The sequence below is a fragment of the Echinops telfairi genome, unplaced genomic scaffold (genome assembly GCF_000313985.2).
Source record: "Echinops telfairi isolate 266 unplaced genomic scaffold, ASM31398v2 ScPeMD7_7467;HRSCAF=8505_1, whole genome shotgun sequence".
Classification (NCBI taxonomy): Eukaryota; Metazoa; Chordata; class Mammalia; order Afrosoricida; family Tenrecidae; genus Echinops; species Echinops telfairi.
In genome coordinates this window covers 13,291,715-13,314,213 of record NW_022111368.1, presented here as the reverse complement: position 1 = coordinate 13,314,213, position 22,499 = coordinate 13,291,715, and the positions used below count along the sequence as shown (strand labels likewise).

The following is a 22,499-nucleotide window of genomic DNA, read 5'->3' as shown; positions in this document are numbered from 1 at the left end:
TTGGTTTCATGGTCGTGATTGACGCCGATCTTCACTCAGGCCTTTAGATTTTTCGAGTGCCAGCCAGGAGCCAGGATATTTTTAGGACCTCATTATGCAACCTCGTTTGTTCCAGGCCAACTTTAAGGAGTCCTACATGGCTACGTTTTATGAATTCTTCAACGAGCAGAAATATGCTGACGCCGTGAAAAATGTAAGTGTCGCTATGCTATCTGAGAGTCCCTGGAAGTTAGCCTGGGAGGATCAAGGAATTTCCCGGAGACGCGGTGCGGCCCCTTGGTGCACGCCTTCCCCGGCATCGTGTTCTGTTCCGAGAAGCAGAGCAGTGCTCTGGCTTTCCCTGTCCTGGCTCGCCCCTCGAGGCATGCACCCTTCACCTGTGGAGCTGAAACCTGTACGTTCTAGCTTCCTAGATGGCTGTGTGGCCCCTGGGCCCACGCTCCACGCCCACAGGTGTTCTGGGTTTCTATCTCCTGGTTGCTCACCCCCAGCCCAGCCTGCCTGCCTCACCTGCCCGGGCCCCCAAATGTTTGACGGAGCCAGGAATATACCTCAGCAGCCCAGGCCCAAAATTACAGACCCAAGGGCTCGGGAAGAAAGCCTCCTGGATCCTAAAGCTTAACTTCCTTTCTGCTGCTCAGGAGCAAGCATTTCTCTCTCAGCCTTGTTCCCAAAGCTTGGATGTGGGAGGGGAGGGGAGGGGCTGGGGCTCAGGCCAGCTACCATTTTGGCCTTTTAGCTGTAAGCTAAATAAATGATGTTCAGTTGAGAAGAGAGGCCCCACCCTGCCATAATATAGGCAGGCAATTGGCTTTTAGGGGTGTGAGTGAGGTGGGGATGGAGGAGAAGGCTGCTGTGGGCACAGAGAGCTGGCAGGGCCGTGGGTTGTCCCTGCGCCTCGCTCCACTGCCAGGATGCCTGGAATCCCTCCATTAGAGAGGCATTCTTGACCACTTGTTAAAATGCTGGTCACACGGCCACAATCAGCTAATGGCAGCCTCTTGCTTCAAGGTGGGATAGTGGAGACAGGGTGAGAGTACAGGAGACAAGCTGGGGCCGGCCCCGGCACTGTAGTAGAAGCAAGCACAGAGCTCCCACCGAAGAGCTGATGACCAGCCCTACCCCATGTCTCCCTGCCCAAATCCTCCCGCCTTTACGTGCACAGGGCCATAGTGGTTACGCTGGGGGGCTGCTAAGTATAAGGTCAGCAGTTTGAAACCAGCAGCCTCTCAATGAAAGACAAAACTTTCTACTCCCATATAGAGCTAGTCTGGGAAACTCACAGGGGCAGTTCCACCCTGTCCTACAGCGACACTGTGAATCGGAACCCACTCACGGCAGTGAGTTTGGTCCTTGGTTTACGCATAGTCTTCTGACCCCATCACTGGTAAGGTGAGAACACGTGTGGGCTGTGCCCTTTCCCGGCTAACCCTCTGGTTTCCTTCCCACTGCAGTTCCTGGATTTGATTTCGTCCTCGGGGAGACGAGACCACAAGAGCATTGAGCAGCCCATCCTGCTTAAAGAAGGGTAAGGGTGCCATGACAGTCAGGGTGCACGCCAGACGGACAAGGCCGTGGGGCTTCCGGCTGGTTTCCGGGACGATCGATGTCCACGTTTCTTGTTAATAACTTCTTATCATGTATTAGCTGAGGGTTTGCATTTCAGATCCACTCTGTATTCAGCAGTTTAAACCAACGCTTCACCTGCCACTCCCTCTTGGATTTCTCTTCTCCGGTTTGTGGACTGCTACCTTTCATGGACGGAGATTGTTTTAATAGCTTTATTGCAAAAAAATGTCTTTGTGTCTGTTGGTTGGTTTTTGCCTACAGAAGTGGGAGTCATTCACTGCATATTTTAAAATAGTGTAACACAATTCTCTGAGATCAATAAGCAGGACTCTACCTGACCCCTGGGAGCCCCGGCCTCCCGTCACCAACACGCTGTGGGTCATCGACCTCAGAGAAATGGGGCCTTTTGTACCCACTGCTGTTCACCTCAGCATCCACCTACAGACCTAAGAAGCTGTTAGACGATTTGGGCATTGCTTATCTTTATTTCACTCCCACCCATGTTTATTTAACTTTTCAAAGAGTGGAGCTGCGCCCATCAGTGGGAGGGAAGGGAGAGGAGAGAGGAGGCTAACGGAACTACTGAGGAATCAAGAAGCCCTGACCAAGTTTTCTGTGGATCCAGGCCATGCCCGCTCTTTCCCTTATGGAAGACAGAGGTCAACCAGCCATTGCATTCCGCATCTCTCAAACAGCACCGTGTCAACAGACCAGAGAACCCGGGAATAATGGAACTTTAGCCTGGGGATTAGTTCCCGCTTGAATATTCTTCATAACCTTTGTTTATGCACTTTTTATGAGCACAGCAGAACGCCCTGTGTCTCCGCTCATCTTCTATTGAATTGAGAATAAGGTCCTCGCAGATCTTACACACTCACAGGGCCCCTGGAGAATCACAGAATAAGTTTCCTCCTCCGTGTGAATGTTGACCAATGTTGACCTGACATCCCCACAGTGTACCTAGTTCCTTCCTCCGTTTGTCCTCTGACGCCTCCCTAGACCCCTCGTCACTGCCTCTCGTCGCTCTGAGCTCCCCGTACCCTTGGAGAGCATGTTGGAGCCTCATCCATGCACCATCGTTGGCCTGTGTCATGGCGGCGACACTGCTGTCATCGTCCTCCTTTGAGCCGACTGCTCTGAAGTTAGCCGGGTCTTAGCAATCAGATCTGCTACTGTCAGGAGTGACGTGCTAGGTACATGTCTTTCTACTTTACATTAAATAAACTCTCAACTGTCACAGGTGGAAATCTCCGTTCAGTGCCTCCCACAATCACTTGAATGCTCATGAGAACTACATCCCGTACATAGAGAAACTACACCAACCACAGCTGTCTAGTCATGCAAGAGCACAGTGGGAGCCCCGCTTCCTTCCACTTCTGACTGGGCTCAGGCTGACGCAGCCACAGATTGTATGCACATTTATCCTGCAGCTCTGGCGCAGTTTTGATGCATGCTGAGGTTTGGGTCCACTAAAACCCTTGAGGTGTTTGTTTGTTTTTAAACTCTATGGCACCCCAATGATGTTCCTTATTTTGACACCTGCCAGGAGACTCAAGTTGATTCGATGCCCCTGATACTTACATATATTTGCACTTTGAGTGCTAGCATAAACCATGCGTACACCGGACCACGCTAGTTTGTTTTGAATCTCAGTTTCCATGCACCAGTCAGTCCTGAATTTCTTGTCTCCCAAACCCCCTCTATTAAATTTAACTCCAGTTATAAGTAGTCACCGAATGAATTATCTGTGACAAAATGTGGCAGTCTAGTTGATCTTCAACAAGAACTTTTTTTTTTAAGTAAAAGAACTTGGCAGTCAATGTTGGGGTGATTTATATATATATATAATTCTGATTATTTTTCTGTCCCTTCTTGCTCGGCCTGCTGACTGCAGAGCTAAGGACTCTCTATATATATTTCACCTTAGGTAGAAAAGTAATGACTTGAAAATGTATCTAAATACCATTTCTATAAAGCCTCTTCAATATATACTGGGCAGTGTTTCCTTCTGCTGTTCACGGGTTGCTGTGTTGGGACGGACTCAACAGCACCTAGCAACAACAGTAACCATGGATATTTACACCACCACCCACAACCCCCACCATGGAATCAGTTCCGGCTCAGAGCAACCCTATGGAGGGTTTCTGAGGTTGTCAATCTTTGTGGAAGCAGATAACCTCATTTTTACGGAACCACTGGTGGGTGTGAACTGTTGTCCTTATGGTTAGCAGTCAGTTGCTTATCCTACAGCACCACAGGGATCCTTCTTATATATTTAAGGTCTAAGAAAATTGTGCATATAAGAGATCCTTTTAGCAATAAAGTTTTTGTTGAGGTGGCGGTGGGAATTCATACCTCTCCTCACGGATCCACATAGTTCGTTTCCAAAGACCTACTTAATGGATTTTTAAAAAATTCAAATTAGGTGAAAATGGAGGATGACTACATCAGATCACCAAGTGGAAGGTGACTGCATTATAACACAACTGGCCAAACCACAGAAAATCACGGCCCAGCCGAGTTGGCACGCAACCTCAGACATCACATTCGCACCTCACACCTGAGTATGCGCTATGACCAGATGTGGATGCAAAAACGGAGAGTAGAGCTTTTACTGCAGTCATCACTGCAGACTGTCAGAGCTGAAGATAGTCAACTAGTGAGGGTAGGAGGGAAATAACACATCATTGGCCATTTCAACATTTTTTTGCATGAACAGTTCAGTGCACTTTTGTTCATCTTGTGGTGCAACAATGACGATAAGAACAACTTTCCCTTTCTAATTTAGCTATTGAGTGGTCCAGTGTCTCTGATTAATTCAGATTTAATGCTGTGCCCCCGGTGGCACAGATTTGAGCTCCCCATATTTAGTGTATTGCACCAGCGGCATCCTCGGTGGTCCATGCAAAGCCTCTCCTGTGGGCACCCACTGTGGCATAGTGCTTGGGTGTTCCTCTAGCCCACCTTCATGTGCTTATTGGCATGCATGTGTGTCGATGGGAAACGTGAGTGCCTTTTCTGTGTGTACTTGTTTTGAATGTTTATTATGTTTATTTTTCTAGTCCCCTGGTGGTGGCCACATGGTTACCATGAGATCTTTGCTCCTGCAAACGTTGTCGCAGTGAACCACACCCTCTGTATCTGAACTGCATCTGGGAGAATAGTTCTCTGATCCCACTTTCGATGTATTGTGACTATTCCATAATCTGCCCTGTGTCAGTTCCTTGCTGTGATTACACACTTTCACAGTCTGTTAAAGAAAAATGTCTTTTCATTCAGTCCTTTTGTGTCCATTTGCCCCAACACCATCGGCTTCAGCTTTGATTTTCTTACATAATTTTCCTACGTCTGTCTTTCATTGGGAAAGATGGGGCTTTCTTTTGAAAAAGATGATGGCAACACATGTACAAATGTGCTTGACACAATGGATGTATGGATTGTGATAAGAGCTTTAAGAGCCCACGATAACATGATTCAAAAGGTCTCAGAAACCCACAGAGGCAGTTCCACCCTGCCCTGTTGGGTCGCTATGAGTAGACATCGACTCCATGACAGTGAGTTCGGTTTGGGGGTTCGGGTCTTTTATTTGCTTCATTCTGATTGTTTTCCTGTCCCTTCTTGCTCGGCCTACTGATTGCCGAGCTACGGACTCTTAAACTCACCATGAAATCGGTTTCTGGGAATAGTTCACTCAGGTAAGCTGTTTGGAGTCAGCAGCAAGTCCCTTGAACTTGCGGTAGATCTGCAGGGGTAGAGAAGCAGCTACAGATGGGGTTGTCAGCACCTGGGAAGGGAGCTTGTGGTTCCTCTGAAATGCCATTCACAAACCTACCCGTCTCCTTTCCCCCTTGCAATTTGGGAACAACCCAGGGACATCCTGAGCTATTGATTTAAGAAACAGTCATCATCACAGTACTGAAGGGGCAGAGTATTTCTTGGAGCGTCAGCACTTGTGTGTCAAGAAACATGGTCAAAGACAAACCCTACTTATGGTGCAGTTTCTCGACTTCATGTGTGTGTGTGTATGTAGAACTGTGTAACAAGTCTAAAGGAGAGCCGCTGTGGGGTTTTGCTCTCAACTCAGTTGGGGAAGCTTTTCAAACTGGAAGAGAAGACCTTGTGATCCCTCGTGCCGGCTTTGATCTGTTACCGGAGAGTCTTGTGTGGTTGACTTCCCGTGTGTTTTTTCATCCATTCCATCATTTTGACGACCAGCCGAACATCTGCTTTTTGCAATCTCACCACCATCCGCCTGTGGATTTGTGGTATCACCGTGGCCTGTGTGTCGCTACACCGAAACATCCACCTGCTCTTCCTGACGCTCTGAAGGACAACGATGGCGTGGGCTGGCCGCTTCGATGGCAAGCCTGCCTCACCCCCTGGCGAGCCTCAGGGGAGCCCTGTGCCTGCACCCTTGTAACCAGACATCCTGTGCACTGCACAAACCGCGACTGGGTGGTAGGGAAGAAAGGACATCCTCCTTAAGTGCTCTGACACCGGGAGACCCGCAGCACGTTGCGGCTACCTGCAAAGGCAATCTTAATGATGTCAGCCAGGGGCTGGAGGAAAGGGGCACCATCTCCACTTCTCCCAAGTTCCCCAGTCTCCCCAGTCGACGGCAGGGAGGCATCAGTGCTTCCCGCGACTCGGTGTGGAGGACCCTGGGCTCGCCGACCGCACGCCCACAGCGTCAGCCTCCAACTCCCTGCTGCCCAGTTGTGTCTCTCTCCTCCTGTCTGATTCTTCATATGGGAGATGGGAAGCCAGGAGTGGAGTTGGCAGCTTTTCATCTGTTGTTCTTGACACGTCTCGCAATTGCAGCTCCTCCGACGGAGAAGGCTCATGTGCACTTTCTGTTGATGGGAGTTGGGGGCCCACCGGAAACATTCACACTTGAGGGCTCGCTTGTGAAAGGAATGGGAAATCCCGTGCGCTCCAATTTCTGGCTACACTGAGCCATGGAAGGCCCACCAGGCAGTCGGCGAAGCGTTTGTTACAATGGGTTGCTTTTCCCAAGCAAGACTCACAGCTCTGTGAGGCTGTTGTCACACATATTGCCCAGGAGCCGTGTTTTGGTTGGTATTGGTAGTAGGATCTGCTGTGGTGGTCAGATTCCGCGAGGGGAATGGGGAGGGAGGGCCCAACTATTTTATGGGCAGTCATCAAAATACATCACTGCTGTCACCAATTCGTCGTTTAAAGTTGACATCATTCCAGGGGCTACGTTTTTCAAAAGCAAAGGCATTTATTTGATTTAAGTTTTGTTTCATTTTGTTTTTACATCTGATCCCTAGAAAAGAAAAGTTATAAAGTCTCCCCCAGCCCTTAGTCTGCTTTGCTGTCATTCACAGGGAAGTCACGAAGCATGCTGATTGTGCAAATCTGAGCCGACCGGCTCCCCGGTGGGCCCTGGGCTGGGTGGGAATGGGACGGGCCGAGTGAGGTGTGAGAGCATTCATGCAAGTAGTGTGTCCTGTGTGTGCTAGGTTCATGATTAAGCGGGCACAAGGAAGAAAGCGCTTTGGAATGAAGAATTTTAAGAAAAGATGGTTCCGCCTGACAAACCACGAATTCACCTATCAGAAAAGCAAAGGTAACGAGAAAGGTTTGCTTTTGATTTATTTTCACATGCCTTCATCCAAAGACACCAAGAGCTTTGTTCATGCTTCTGTGGGGCTTAGCTGTGAATCTTCCGAAGGGAAAGCTGGGAAATGGAGAAGGCGTGTCCCTTCGCTGTTGAATTGACCAGTGAAAAGGTACGCAGTCCTCTCACCAGCAGACAGTGGGCTGAAAAGGGGGGACATTTGTGAAGGAAGTGGATTCCAAGGGAATCTAAAGCTCCCTCTGCACAGTTCTCTGTGGCCCATGAGGAGCCTTGGCGGCATAGTGGGCTAAGCATTGGGCTGGTAACCTCCAAGTCAGCAGTTCAAACCCACCGTTCTCTGTGTCCATCAAGACTCACAGCTTTGCAAGCTGACAGGGACAGCTCTATCCTGCCTTCTAGGGCCACTGTGAGTCAGAATCAGCAGTGAGCTTGGTCTGATTTCTGTGGTCCACACTAGTTGAATAGGAACAGCGCTCTACTTTACCAAGGATTTTGTTTTCTTGGTTAGATCTCCTATACTGTATTTAGGAGCCCTGGCGGCGCCGTGATTGGCACTCAGTGACTAGCCGAAAGGTATCAGTTCCTCGGCAGGAGAGCCATGTGCCGCTGTGCTTCTCTACAGGTATTACCATACTCCCTGCCATCCAGTTGGTTCCAACTGTAGGACAGAGTAGAACTGGCCGGTGAGTTTCTGAGACGGTAACTCTATGGGAGGAGAAAGGCCTGTCTTTCTTCCAAAGAGTGGCTGGTGGTTTTGAACTGCTGACCTTACGGTTAGTAGCCCAATGCACAACCACTACGCCACCAATCCTATGGGACAGTTCTACGATGTCCTAAGGGATTGCTGTGGGTTGGAATGAGCTGGACGACTATGGGTTTGGTATCCTTTGAGTTCTCTGCTCCTTTGAAAGGTAAGGTGCTCAAGGGGAGTCCCTCTGGGACATGGGGTGCAGTGAATGGTGTGACCCTTTGCTGGGCATGCCGACACAGTAGGGGATGCTGGGCCCCTCTAGGGTTTCCCCGTATGGGCTCCAATCAGTTTCTTCCCTTTTGCTTAAAAAAAGAGAGAGAGAAAGGTAAGGGGGAAATCAACCTTTAGGGGAAGCTAATTCCTAATTAGATCAATAAATGCAAACCTGGGTGTCCTGAATAGGGTCTTTTCTCCCTTTTCCAAGAATCTGTTCTCCTTTAGTTTCCCTGTCGTTGGTGTTAGCTGTGGTCAAGTTGGCTCTTGACCCAAGGCTAACCTCAGGCACGATGGAACACAGCACTGCCTGACTGCATGCCATCCCTCTGAGTGGACATGAAGGGACTATTGTGGTCCCTAGAGTTTGGGTGGGCTGATTTTTGGAAATAAGCCAGTTGGTTTTTCTTCCTAGTGTTGAAGCTTCACTGAAACGTGTTCCGCATTATAGCCACAGGCGAGTGTCCACTGACCAATGAGCGGTAGCTGTACAGGCGGGGCGGGGGGACATTCACCAGGAACTGAACGCCGGCCTCCCACGTGGGAGAGAAAGTCTACTACTGAACCAGAGACTCCAGCATTATCACTCTCTGCTCAGTCCCGGACCCTGAGCTGGCACCATTCTACTGCCCTCTTCCCGTCCATTGTTCCGTACTCGTAAAAAGAGATATAAGCCCTTCTAATCGTTAGGACATATGCTGCAGTGAATAAATAGAATAACCCAATGCTGTCATTTAAATACGAGAGGAAGTTTAAAAAACACCCCCACCCACCCACCCACCCCCAGCCCCCCGCAAAAGGATTGCTACCAGGGTTCCAGTTCGTGCGTGCCCTGGCTTTCTCCAGACCGAAATGTGCTTAAACTTGTCAAGCAAGTTCCTGCAGCAGCCACTTGTCAGTCTCATTGGGGTGCCTTTAGGAAAGGGGGGGCATTTAAACCAGTGGCGTCTGCGGGGGAGTCTGTTGGGCCATTGAAATTCAGTGCAGCGAGGTCAGCTCAGAAGGTCATGGGGACAGCCTTTGGGCACTCCAAAGGGGTAATCTTGATCCATTTTCTCTAAGGACACAGATGATCACAGGGGCTTCTTAGAAGTTTCCAGAAAATTGAAAACTCCATTTAGGAGAAGCAGTTCGGGGTAGTTGCACCAAGGAGTCCCCGACATGACAATGTACCTGTTCATTCCTGCAGGGTAGCAGGGCCTGTCCTAAGCTCATTCCCCTGAGACACGTGAGGCCATCCACCCTAGAGCATTGGCCCTGCCCCCGCAGACTCAAAGAGCAGGGCTTGAGTCCCTTCAGGATGCCGACCTGCCATTTTGCCGCAGTGTGAAATCAGGTCGCATAAACTTCATCGGCCCTGGGGAGAGCGATGGGAACACTTCACCCTGAAGCCTCTGCACCCCGAGGGAAGCTCGGTGGGGCAAAACAGGAGCTTGGCATTTCTGATGTTTGGTTGATAGCAATACTTTTTTACTTAGCCTCAGACCGTCTCAGGAGGAAGAAAAAAATACATTCTTATTGTTGCTGTTAAAGCTATGTATCCTCTTACCAGGGAAAGCTTTGAACAGTAAACAACGTTTCTTTTTAAGGTAGTCAGTGTCCTGGCCAGTTGTCCCAGTGGGTGAGTGACTGTTGTGGCAGTGTGTGCCAGCGAGGTCCAGGCTGTGGTACCGTTGCTGTGGTGGGACTGGTGTTGGCAAGGCAGGTGGTAGTGAGAGGAAAGAGGAGGCTCACCTCGCTCAGCATGCAATAGAGAAGTTATGATCTAATAGGTCGGTGATCGTCCTCGGCCTGATTTTGCCTGCTGGGTTCCCCGCCCCCCCCCCACCCCAGCATTTAAATGCACCTCCAGCTTAAATTATAAATATGTTGAGAAAGTCATTTCTCCTCAGGAAAAATATTGAGTAGTGGAATCCCTGGCCATAGTGCATACAGAGAACTATTAACCCCATTACACACGTATTGGGGGGACATGTTTAGAGTTAGGAGGGAGCATGAGAGGAACATCCATGAAGTATTGCCCTTGATGGGGACCCTGTGGGACAGGACAGACCATCCCTGTTGGTTTCTGAGACTATTCATCTTTACGGGAATAGAAAACCTCTTCTTTCTCCAGAGGAGGGGTTGGTGGGTTTCAAACTGCTGACCTTGCACGAACCCAGTGGTACATAGGAGTATACAAAAGGCCAACTTGGTAACACAGTCAGTCTGTGGACATGCCTCACAGAGGCCCCCGGATCCCAAAGTCCCTTCTGTCTCCTGCCATCTCGACCCTCTGAACCTGCTCTTGGCCTGTCATTTTATTAGTCTTCTCACCTGGGGCCACGTGCTTTGATGAGAAACAAGGGTGGATGGGACTGGATGTCTCCTCACCTCCCCACCCTGCAGCCCGATAGCACCCTGAAACTTCACAGCCTGCCAGGGGAAGCCACGCCGGTCTTTCCTTGCTGAATATTACAGGGAAGTCGGGCCATTGTCATTGAATGGGGTGCAGGGTGGCCCAGTTCTGGCTGCTAACATCTCTCCCTGCCGGCCTCCTGCAGGCGACCAGCCCCTCTACAGCATTCCCCTCGAGAACATTCTGGCAGTGGAGAAACTGGAGGAAGAATCCTTCAAGATGAAAAACGTGAGTGCTTGTCCAAGATTCTTCCCAGTGTAACCTGCCCTCCGTCTGTCCTCTTTAAAAATGGCTGTGACTCCGGTTCCCCCACAAGCCCTGAGCATTGCCCATCCTCTCTAGCTCTCCATGTTCCCTGGGGGATTCACGAAGAGCCGTGTAATTATACCCAAAACCACATCCAAGGTTGAGTGGGACCAGAAATTCACCCCCTGGGCTTCCTCGGGTGGCTGGGGAACACACATGATCCCCTTTTACAGGACACCCAAACACAGAGTTCAAGTCCACTGATGAGCTTACTAAAAACTCTACTTTAATAAAACTTTGGACTTAACAAAAAAGAATTAGAAACATAGAACAAGGCAACTCCTACAGCAGCCTTATGTGGATTTACTCGTAGTTGCATTTGTCCCATTTGCTTAATCCTATTCATCCTCTCTCCTCGTATGTATCATGAATTTTCCCCCAAACCATGTGTTTTAGGGTGCATTCTTAAAAGCACAGATATTCTTTTATCTAACGACAATATAGTTACCAACATCAGAAAATCTAACTTTGATACAATACACCTCCCTCACAGCCTATGTGAACTGTTGCCAATGGTCCAGCAGCATTAAAGCTACTGGGGTTATTTGTTGTTTGGGGGGTGTTTGCTTAGACTAGGCAGGAGCCCAGGATCACCTACTTTGGGTTGTCTTTCTTGGCTCCTTCCTCTGTTTTTTGGCCTTGGCCTTTGCAGCGTACAGCCAGGTGTTTACTTTTGACTCTTGGTTGGGGTTCCTCTGGGGGCTGGCTGTGGGTAGAGTCAGAGGCCTGCCCTGTGTCCTTCATAATGCACCTTATCACGAGGGCCTGCCCTCCTCGCTGACGTTAGGTCAGAGTGTCTGACCTTCTGTAAGCTTACTGTATCTCCCATATAGTTTGTAAATAACGTGTGGGGAGAGGCACTGAACTCTGTAAATATCCTGTGCCTCCTCACGTCCCTCACTCATTTCAATATCCACAATGGTTTCCTAGCTCTATTATCCCTTCCGTGTTTTTCTTGGCTAGGCTGAAAGCTTTCTCTTCTCCGTTTACTTATTAAAAACAAAACAAAAAGCAAACAAACTCACTGCCTTCAAGTTGGTTCTGATTCATAATGGTCCTCTAGGACAGGATACAGAACTACTGTCTCCTGGGTTTCCAAGACTGTAACTCCTTATGGGATCAGAAAGTCTCACCAGCAGAGCATATAGTGGTTTCAAACCAATGACCTTGCAGTTAGCAGCCCAACACATGTGTTAGTTTAGGTTGACTAGAGAAACACATCCATAGACACTCATAGGTGTGTAGGAAAGAGCTCTATATACAAGAGCAGTTGAACATTGAGAAAACATCCCAGTCCAGTCCAGATCAACTCCATAAGTCCAATATTAGCTCACATCTCTGATACCAATCTATAAAGCCCTCTTCAGACTCACAAAACACATGTAATGATGTCAAGTGCAGGAAGATCACAGGCCAGTGGGTAGGAAGTCTTGTGGATCCAGTGGCGTTGTAAACATATCAGCGCTGGCGGGGGTCTCCAAGTGGCTTCTCCGGCTCCAGAGGTCTGGCTCCATCAGTTTCTCGCCTTGTGTCTTTTCCACAGGGATGTCTTGCAGGGAGTGAGGAGAGAGAGAGAGAATGAATGAATGAATGTCTCCTGCCTCCAAGGAGGAAATACATGCATTCCCAGAATCCTCAGGAGAAGGACATGCCCATACAGAAGCCTCATTGGCTATGATCTGATTGACAGGCCAGACTCCACCCCTTCACTCTGAATCCTCAAATTGACACCTGAGTATGTAACTACCACAACATATAACCCACCACCCACCAGGGCATTGTTCATTTTGATGCTCACATTGCCCCAGGTTGGGCTGTAGGAACTGGAACGGTTCTGAGGAGGCTGGTGGATGGCATAACACGCAGCCTCTCCTGAGGGTCTGTGAGCACAGACTGGATTTTCCTGGGGATTCTGCCAACCTGGAACTCACATCTGCAGAGAGCAACAGCAAGTTACTTTCTGTTGTCTCAAAGTCACAGTTTGAAATGATGCTATGGAAGGCCAGCAAGTGGCTGTGTGCTCAAGTATAAAAAGCCTAATAAAACCACCAGCACTGTGTCAGTTTCTATTAACGGTGTAAACACTCCAGAAACGGCTCTGGGAATCCCCCTTTTCTGTTTGCTCTCAGGCTATTACTGGGGACATCTGGGCGTGGGAGTTTTGAGAGCCGGCCACGCCAGGCATAGGTACAAAGGCATGCACTGTCCAAAGACCCTTTAAAAGCAAACAGAGGGAAAGTCAGTGTGAGGTCTTAAGAGCGTGTGTTGGCAGTTTGAAACAGGGTTGGGAATAAAGTACTGTTGCCACTCGGCCCTCAGTCCACCGGTCCTTCATGCCTCCCTTCCTGGACAGCCCCAGCTGTTTGCTCCTTTATTGGACCTTGTGTCATCATCACCATCGCATGTTGGTCTTTGGGGGCGCCCCTGGAGAGCTGGGACCTTGGCCCGCCACTAGAGAACTGTGAGTTCCACAGCCCTCCAAGCTCGCCAGCCAGCTCACTATTGGATCGGCAGTCAGTCGTGAGGGGCTTCTAGCCTCTCCAGAGAAGGGGTCGGTTAGCATGTCAACCGTGAATTGTTTTTCTATGGAACAGAAATGCATGAAAGACCCATGGCATCCCTGGCGCTCGCAAACAGAGCCCATGTGTCATTGCCGGCTGGGCCCAGTGTTCTGCAGGAGATGTTCCGGCTTGTGTTTTATCCGAAAGAAGCCCAAGGGGAGAGAGAGCATCAAGTTACGCTTCCTGGGTGACTAGTAGCGGAAGAACACTTTCTGAGCTCTGTCTGGCCCGCCTCCTCTCGGATTCACTCTTTCCCCGAGTCTTCCTTCTGACTTCTCTTCATCACAGTCAAATCCTCGTTCAAGAGGCAAGCTTGGCTGTCCGGGACTCAGCAGGTGTCTAAGATCATACTAGGACTGTGGTCGGCACAATGACCTGGGTTTTGTTAGTTTGCTTTGATGAAACGTTTATATTCAGAATTAAAGTAACATGTCCAGTTTTCAGGGCCTCTCTTTCCCATTTAGACAAGCAGTGGGGTTTGGAGGTGGCCTGGTGGATGAGGTAGGAGAGAAGAAGTCTGTGTGCCATTCAGAGGTTATGATAAATGCTGTTGACCAAAAGAAAGGGTCAATTTGGAAGAGATAAGAGAAAGGAAGTAAAAGGCAGACCGGTACTGCACTTGATTTGAAGAAAGGACATTTTCTCCTCTTTTGTTTTTTTTGAAGAGAAAACAAAATTTTATTTGGCACATATGCATCAAAGAGAAATGGGAGATGGGCTGACACCCCATCAAGACTATGTCTGACCAGATCCGAAAAGCTATGCACAGTTGGCCCTCTTTTCCCCCATCATTTTATTGAAATACGTATCACATAGCACATCCTCCCATCGTCCAGTCGATCTTTTATTGAGATACGTATCACACAGCACATCCTCCCATCGTCCAGTCCATGGCTTTATTGAGATATGTGTCACATAGCATACACTTCCATGTCCAGTCAATCTTTTGAGATACATATCACGTAGCACACCCTTCCATCATCCAGTAGATCGTTTTATTGAGACACATATCACATGGCATACACTTCCATGTCCAGTCATATTTAGAGAGAATTGTGTATACATCACCACAGTCAGTTCGAGAGCACCCTTCCCCTCCGTTCCTTATTTGCTCCCCATTTCTCTCCAACCTCTCCCCCAAGTCCCCCATCCCCATAAGCCCTATAGACCAATTGTTGTCTCTATACATCCTCCCATCCTGTGCTTTATATTCTGGAAAATGTACCAAAAAGAAAACAGCAATGTATATATTTATTTAAAACAGAGGAAGAAAAGACCCATGACAATATTAAACCAAAGGAAAACCCTTTCTCGGAAAAAACAAACCAACCACGAAATACTGAAAACTAGAAGGGATCCAAAGTCCATGACCTGTTTTAACTGTGGCTGGGGGACAACCCAGGCCCCTCCCTGAGTGGCACACACAATTGGTCCTTTGTTAGTAACCTCAAGACTGGCCGGTTCAACCCCCACCCCCACCCCCAGCAGCCTGTGGAAGAAGGGCCTGGCTCTCTCCTTTCATAGAGTCCAGCCAAGGAAACCCAGAGGGCACTCCCCCCCTGTCACAGGGGGTCTCCTCAGTCACAACCCCACCCCCACCCCCGCAGAAGCAATGAACGTCAAAGACTCCTGAGGGCCTTGTCAGGCAGCTGGTCCCTGTTGTTGGAGAGTTCTCTGTGGGGGCTTGTCTGCGGCAGCTGCTCTGTTTGCTTGGAGAAGAGGAAGGGTGGGGCCGGGCCGGTCACAGACAGTAGGCGCCCTGCACCTATGTCAGGCGTGCCTGTTCTTCATGCGGTTGCCGGTCAGCGTGAGGCCATCCAGCACCCCCTCCCTGGGGTTATTTGGGAATGATGCTGTGGGCAAGCAGATCGCCTAGCGAGACACCGGGACTGTGGCTTTGTCCCTGGTACCTTTTCCAAGTCTTTGGGTAAGTGCTAGACCATGACCGGAAAAGTGAGTGGGCCGCGCTCAGCTCAGAAGACAGGCCTGGTGACTCCCCTCAGGAAGCTCCCTGGCATGCAGTCCTCCTGTGCCCACACGGGACCGATGAGTCAGGGTCAACTGAGCGACAGCAGGGGCTCAGGCTGTTTGGTTTGGGTTTGGTTCCTTTTCCAGGAGAATGAGCTATCCCGGACCTTGAGTCTCTCTCTCTCTCTCTCCCTCTCTCCCTTAGAGTTCTTTTTTTAATGGGCAGAACAGGACTTCCCTGTGGTACCCCACCTCCTCACGCACTGGGCTGTGATTCAGAACCAGGCTCTCTCCACAGCCAGGGAGCGGCACGGCAGCAATGACTCATGTGGCCGCCACCTGCTGTGGGTCTCACTCAGAACCAGCAGTGAGCGAGGCCCGGGAAATGCTGGCCCTTAAGGCCTGTGGTGTTCCCGCACTGTCCCCTGGAAGGAAGCAAGTGTGGAGACCGTTCTGGAAGCACCTGCCGGGTCCTTGGCTTAGGGGTCAGGCAATTCCCTCGTGGTAGCAGCATCTTTTCAGTGGCTTTGTTTTCTTTTCCTGCTGCCTTCCCCCAAAACAGCTCCCCAACTCGGCCGCGGGCCCGGCCGGAACTGGTGGGCCAATGTGCTGTTCCATAGGAGAGGGGCTCCTGAAGACCTGCTGTGTGCCAACGGAGAGTCGCTGGTTGGCACGCACGGTTGAGCACTTGGCTTATAACTGCTAGGCTGGCAGCTCCGATCCACCCAGTGATGCCTTGAACGAAAGGGCCAGTAATCTGCTTCCCAAAGCTCACAGCCAGGAAGACCCTTTGGAGCTCAGTCCCCCTGTGCACACATGCATGGGTCGTCTTGAATCGGGATTGATGACAGCTGGGATGGTGAGATTCTAGATGCCTGTCCCTGTGGGAGAAGTCAGATCTCTCCATCCTGATGGACCGAGCATGGTTCTTCTACAGGGAGGCTCGGCCTTGACTGGGGATCACAGCCACTCATACAACCGCATGCAAAGTTTGCCGTGTGTGTGTGTGTGTGTGTGTGTGTGTGTGTGTGTGTGTGTGTGTGTGTGTGTGTGTGTGTGTGTGTGTGTGTGTGTGTGTGTGTGTTATGTGCGCGTGCATGCGCACGCCCAGGGGGTTGTGGGTAGAGGAAAGAGCCTCTTGTCTCTGTAGATGAGCCCCCAGCTATTTACCCAGGAAATGACCAGCACCTTTAAACTGCTTCCTAGCCCTCCCTCAATATCCAATCTGCAGAAATGCCATGGGCTTGACCCTGGATGGTCCCCAGAGAGCCTGTCTATCCCATTCTTACCTTCTGTGTTTCCCTGTTGGTGACAGCCATCACCGGCCCTGGTTCTTGCTATAACCTCCTTCTTGGTGTCCCCAGATGTCCTCTGATTGTCCCACTCACTGTCCTCAGATCAGTCCAGCCTACACCCTCAAGGATCCCCTCCCCCTTTCCTGCCCTTTTCTCACTCTGTGTGTAGGCTGGTCTGTTCCCTTCTGAGAGTGCCCATCCCTGGACCTTTGCACTGAAATGTGCCTCCTGCCTGAAACACTCTCGGTGCCCCTGACTTAGTCAGCTGGTGCTGCCTTTAACAAAGGCACTGCCTGTAACAAGACTGTGTGGATTAACAGGTGGATAGCTTTAAAGAGTAGGGAGTTATGTTTTTCAACATTCAGAAGGCTGGACATCAGAATCCAGGCTGTGGCTCTAGGGGACCACCCCTCCTCGCTATCTCACTTCCTTGGTTTCCCCAGACCCACTGCCTGCCTCTCAGTCCATTTGCTTCCAGGGGAAGGGCTGTGGTTTCTGGGAACATCAAGTCCAAGAGCAGCGGAACGTCTGCTTCTGCACATACACTCAGACCCTTCCTGGTGCTCAGAGCGTCACAGCCTCAGGCCAGCAGCCCTGGGCTTTTGTCTGAGACCTCTGTGTCCTCCAGGCACCAGGGGTAGCAGCCAAGCACCTGCTGGCCCTCAGTATGCTGGGAGCAAAGGCCCCGAGGAGGTTGGTAGCCAGAATTAACCAGAGCCTGTTCCTCCCACCCCGCCCCCGCCCTCTGTCCGAGGTGTTGCTGCCCTGCCCCTCCTAAACTTGTGCTGGGGATCTCCTCAGATGTTCCAGGTCATTCAGCCCGAGAGAGCACTGTACATCCAGGCCAACAACTGCGTGGAGGCCAAGGACTGGATCGACATCCTCACCAAAGTCAGCCAGTGCAACAAAAAGCGTCTCACCGTGTACCACCCCTCTGCCTACCTGAACGGCCACTGGCTGTGCTGCAAGGCCTCCTCCGATTCTGCCCCCGGCTGCACCCCCTGCACCGGGTAAGTGGGCCGCTCACCACCCCGCTGGAGCCCCGCTGCCTCTGGGAAGTGTTACCTCAAGCCAGTGCCTGGGGGCGGCAAGGATGCTGGACAGCCGTCCTCACACTGCCACACCCAGCTACCCAGGGCTGCCGAGGACCATTGTCTAGTCTGTGCACTGCACAAGACACGGGCACAAATCCTACCACCACTGAGCAAGCGCCCCCACGCCCCCAGGTGTCGGTGTCTCCCAGAGGCAGAGCCGATGCACCTTTTCCTAAGCCTTCCCCCCAGAGTGAGGGGCACCTTTCTCCTGGCTCTCTGTCGACTGGCCCAGAGTGCTGACCTCCTCCTCCCAGGACTGGCTTTCATGAACTCTTAAAAGCATTCAGCGATCACAAACCGGAGCAAAGTGGGGTGGGTGCTTCCTGTGGGGGAGGAGGCGTAGGGCAGGGCACAGGGTGGGAACAGGTGTCTGCGAAGGCACTCTAAGGCAGTGTGCCAGCACCTCTCTGAAAAGAGTCTGCAAATGTCCCACCAGTCCTGCTGGTAGAGGAAACCGCCCACGAGGATTTCTGCTACGGAAATCTAGTGCACACGCTCCCTTGGCTCATTCTCCTCAGCTGCTTCTTCATCTGGGCTTTCTGTGGCTCCTAAGAGGCTCCATCCAGGACACCTGGGCTAGCCCTGAAGCTAGCGGCTGCCCCCAGCCCACCGGCTAGCCCCATGGTTGTGTTCATGGTGACCCCTGCACATGACAATGATGACAGCTAGGGTGTCCTGCAGCGGACTAGGTGTGTGTGCACCTTTCGTGTCAGCCTCACAAAAGCCTTAGCGGTGGGAACTTGATGGTCCTGTTTTAGAGCTGAAGAAGTGGAAACTGGTCCGGTTCCCTGTGGTGGAGCAGGGCCTAAGCTCCGGAGTGGATGTTATCAAAACACTGGAGCCTTTCTCCTGGACCCGCCTGCCGGGCTGCTCCGAGGCTGAGGCAGGGAAGGAAGGAAGGAAGTGGGTGTCTGCCAGCCCACCCCACCCCCTTTGCATAGCTCTGACACCGTCTCCACAGAAGTCACATCAGCTTCAGGGGGGAAGCAACCCCAGCTCTTCCCACCTGGGGTGTCTTCCTGGTGATGGAACACAGTGCCCAAGGGCCATCTGAGTCATTGTTTTAGCTGCCGCCTTGTGGGGACATGAGGCACCATTGCCCACGATGGGTAGATCAGCCCCGTGTGATCCATGGGGTTTTCACTGGCTGATGGTCAGGAGCAGTTCTCCAGGCCTCTCTTCCTAGCCCATCTTAGTCTTGAAGCTCTGTGCAAGCCTGTTCAGCCTCATAGCAGCATGCACCCCTCCGAGGTAGATTTTGGTGAGGGCTGCATTGAGGTGCAGTGGCTGGGAATCAAATCTTGGTCTTCCTCCCGCGTGGAAGGTGGAAGTCTAACCACACAGCACCCTTGGCCTCCGTAGAGGATATTTTTGATTCAGCATCAGTTCTTTCCTGGGCAAAGCAAGCCTGCATTGTCTGTGTGGTGCTTTGGGGAGGCCTGTGGGTAACAAAAGCTTGCTGTGTCCCGAGGCTGTGGACAGCCGGTTCTAATGCTGTGCAAGCACTTCCACACCAAACACAAAAGACCGGACCTGAGCCTCGACTCCCCTTGTCAAGTCTCCCCTACGTCTGAGATCGGTTTTTAAGGCTGGGCCACTTGGCCTTCTTTCTTTAGTGATTTTAAAATAGTAACACTGGAAGAAGTACACTGGTCTGTGTGATACAAAAATTAGAAATAATAAAATCCAAATCTGGAGGAGGGAATGGTATGGGAGCTTAAATTCTTTTTTTTTTTTAATCATTTTGTTAGGGGCTCATACAACTCTTATCACAATCCATAAATCCTGAATACCCAGTTTGCAGAGGCCTACGGATGACAGGGGAAGCCCCGGACCCATGTGCAGGGTCTGCACGTGGATGAAACCCCTGGTGACTCCCCTCTGACCATAGTCCAGGGATGGGAGTAGCCTTGCCACCAGAATGTTGTAGACTCTGTTATGGTAGATGCGGTTTGGTTAAAATGTAACACCATATATCATGTGATCTACCTTTTGACCCATTTTAAAGTGGTTCTAGTTTTGATTATTTTCTGCTTTTTTTCCGATTGAGGTTTCTCTGTTTTATTTCGTCTTTTTGTTTTTTACATTGTTGGTTTGATTCTTGATTTTGTTGTGTATTTGAAATCCAGGGTAAGTCTACAGAGACAGTGACTGGATTATCGATTGCCTCGGGGCAGGATAGGGAAGGTTAGGGGAAAATGGGGAGGTAAGAACAGGAAGGACAAGAAAGGAGGACATGTTCTAAAACTGTGGTGATGAGTGCACCGCTCTGCTGAACAGTCACTGCCGACTGTATGACAGGTGACTGACGGGCTGGTGGACTGAGTAGACAGAGACAGCACTGTGTGGATACCCGTTTTCACTGTCGTGTTTGGCTCTCCTACTTGGACAGCGGCCTTCCGGCGAACATCCAGCTTGACATCGATGGGGACCGGGAGACGGAGCGCATCTACTCGCTCTTTAACCTGTACATGAACAAGATGGAGAAAATGCAAGGTAAGTCCCCTGGCCAGCAATGCCCAGCGGCAGTGTTGGTGACACCCGGCTGAGGCCCTGGGTACCACAGGTGGAGCGTTCTCCAGAGGCACTGGAAAAAGTGAAAATGCTCCCCCTGCAGGTGCCTTGCTGGTCCACTCTGCAGGAGTCTTCTTTTATGAGGCAGCTCCTTGGGGGAAGGTGCCTTGGATGGCAGGTTCTGCTAAGCTTGAAGATGGAATTCAATGTGCATCGTCTCAGCTGCCGAATGACCGAGCCAGTCCTAATATTGCATAGCCCTCCACACTGCCCAGCTAAGCATGCATTCTGCTGAGTTTACCAGAGGGACGTGTGTGTGTACTCGTTTGTTTGAGTGTGTGTACGTGAAGGCGCATACGGCTGGTATGGCACAAGCTTCAAAGGAGGACATGAAATGAGGACTATCATTAGTGGCATCAGTGGAATCTTACCTAAAAGCAGAAACTATCAGAAAGATGTTCATCTTAACCTGCAAAGGGGAGGTCTAGTCCACAATTATGAGGAGTCTTCCAAAGTTCCTGGGAAAAATGCCATTCTCTTTTAATTCTTTTCCCAAGAACTCTTTGAAGCCCTCTAGTGTTGGAGATAGTACGTGGGACAAGTTGAAAATTTCCTCCTGTATAAAATAAGCATGAAGCCTGGTGGTGTTCATGGGTGCAATGTAGCCACAGGTGACCCCAGAGAAACACCACATACGATTTTCTGGGCTATAATCTTTCTGGGAGCCAATTGGCAGACCTTTCTTCCACAGAGCTTCTGCGTGGGCTTGAACCCCCAACCTTTCCTAGCAGCTAGGCACTTAGCTGTGTGGCACCACCAGGTCTCCTTTAGAGAAGGTGTCACTGCCCATTTAGGAAAGTTTTGGGTAATGTGACATGAAGTCTTGTCTGGATCACCGAAGAGCACAGTGCCTCACGTCATCATCTAATCAATGAAATATGTCTTAGCCGAAGATACTGCAAAAACAGCTGCAGCCGTATGTCAAGGGAGAAGTGCCAGAAATCCCAGCCGATTCAGAAGAGGACGTGGAAAGGGGAATATCGTTGCTGACATCAGATCTGTCGTCGCTGAAAGTAGAGAATCGCAGACAGATGTGTACAGAGCTTTATTGGCCATGCAAAGTCATGTACTTGACTGTGGGTCACAACGAAGAATGGATAACATCATGAAGAGTGGGCATCCTAGCTCTCTCCGTTGTGTTCATGTGAAAGCTGTGTATGGACCACGATGCGGGATGGTATAAACCCGAGAAGGAGTGTGGCAGGGTTGTATCCTTTCACCATCCTTATGCAACCTGTATCCTGAGTCGACACTCCAAGAAGCTGGGTCGCGTGAACAGTGTCGCCTCGGGATTAGAGGAAAATTCATTCGCAGCCTGGAACATGCAGATGACCCAACCTTGCTGACGAAAGCAAGCATGACAGAGTCTTTACTGATGAAGGTCAAAGACCACAGCCTTCAGGGTGGGTTACACCGCAATATTAAAAAAAAAAATCCTTACAACTGAACCTGAGCTGTAGAGAGTTTACTCAAAAGGGAAATAACCATTTGTTTATGATGATCTATCTATTTAATGCCAGTTTTAAAAAAATGGTTTTTCTTTCTAAACATTCGTAATGTACTTGCTTAGTAATCCATTCAAGAATTTTCCAGTTGATATGTAGGATAGGGAACCCATCTTCTTCATAATTTCAACATTTCAAAAACACGTGCCCATCATTAATCGTAGACATTCTTCCCGTTCCCCATGCTGGTCCACGGGTCACTCCCAAGGGTTACTCCTCTGGATCCTGCGTCCTTTGGGGCCTGATTCATGTGGGGCTGCAGCACTCAGGCTCTGGAGTCACCCAGCCGCAAGTCAAGACTCGCTCCATCATCACCTGGAGACAAATGGAGCAGATTATTTGGCCAGGATGAGTCTTCATTTCCTCCTCTGCGAATTTGGGTTAGCAAGGGGTCAAGAAAACAGAACTGGCTAGAGGATAAAATGGAACAAGCCACCTAAAGTACTTGGTGCAGCACAGTACCTGGATCTACGCAGGGAGTACATCTTAGTTCAGCGGTTCTCAACCTGTGGGTCGCAACCCCTTTGGTGGGGAGGGGCAAATGACCCTTTCAGAGGGGTCACCCAAGACCATCAGAAAACATGAGAATTTCCGATGGTCTTAGGCACCGAGACACTGCTCCTCTATGCGTCTCCAGGCAGTCCTGCCCACATGCAGATA

At 50.3% G+C, this 22,499-nt stretch overlaps 1 protein-coding gene across 1 annotated transcript in view; it reads left to right on the top strand.

Moving 5' to 3' along the window:
• Positions 1 to 22,499, top strand: part of RASA3 (RAS p21 protein activator 3) — a 168,812-nt gene that overhangs the window by 138,853 nt on the left and 7,460 nt on the right. Inside the window, exons 16-21 of the mRNA XM_045283815.1 lie at positions 116 to 193; positions 1,455 to 1,528; positions 7,056 to 7,162; positions 10,682 to 10,764; positions 17,468 to 17,676; positions 20,153 to 20,304. Coding sequence (XP_045139750.1) covers positions 116 to 193; positions 1,455 to 1,528; positions 7,056 to 7,162; positions 10,682 to 10,764; positions 17,468 to 17,676; positions 20,153 to 20,304 — 703 coding nt within the window. The remainder of the gene's footprint in view (positions 1 to 115; positions 194 to 1,454; positions 1,529 to 7,055; positions 7,163 to 10,681; positions 10,765 to 17,467; positions 17,677 to 20,152; positions 20,305 to 22,499) is intronic.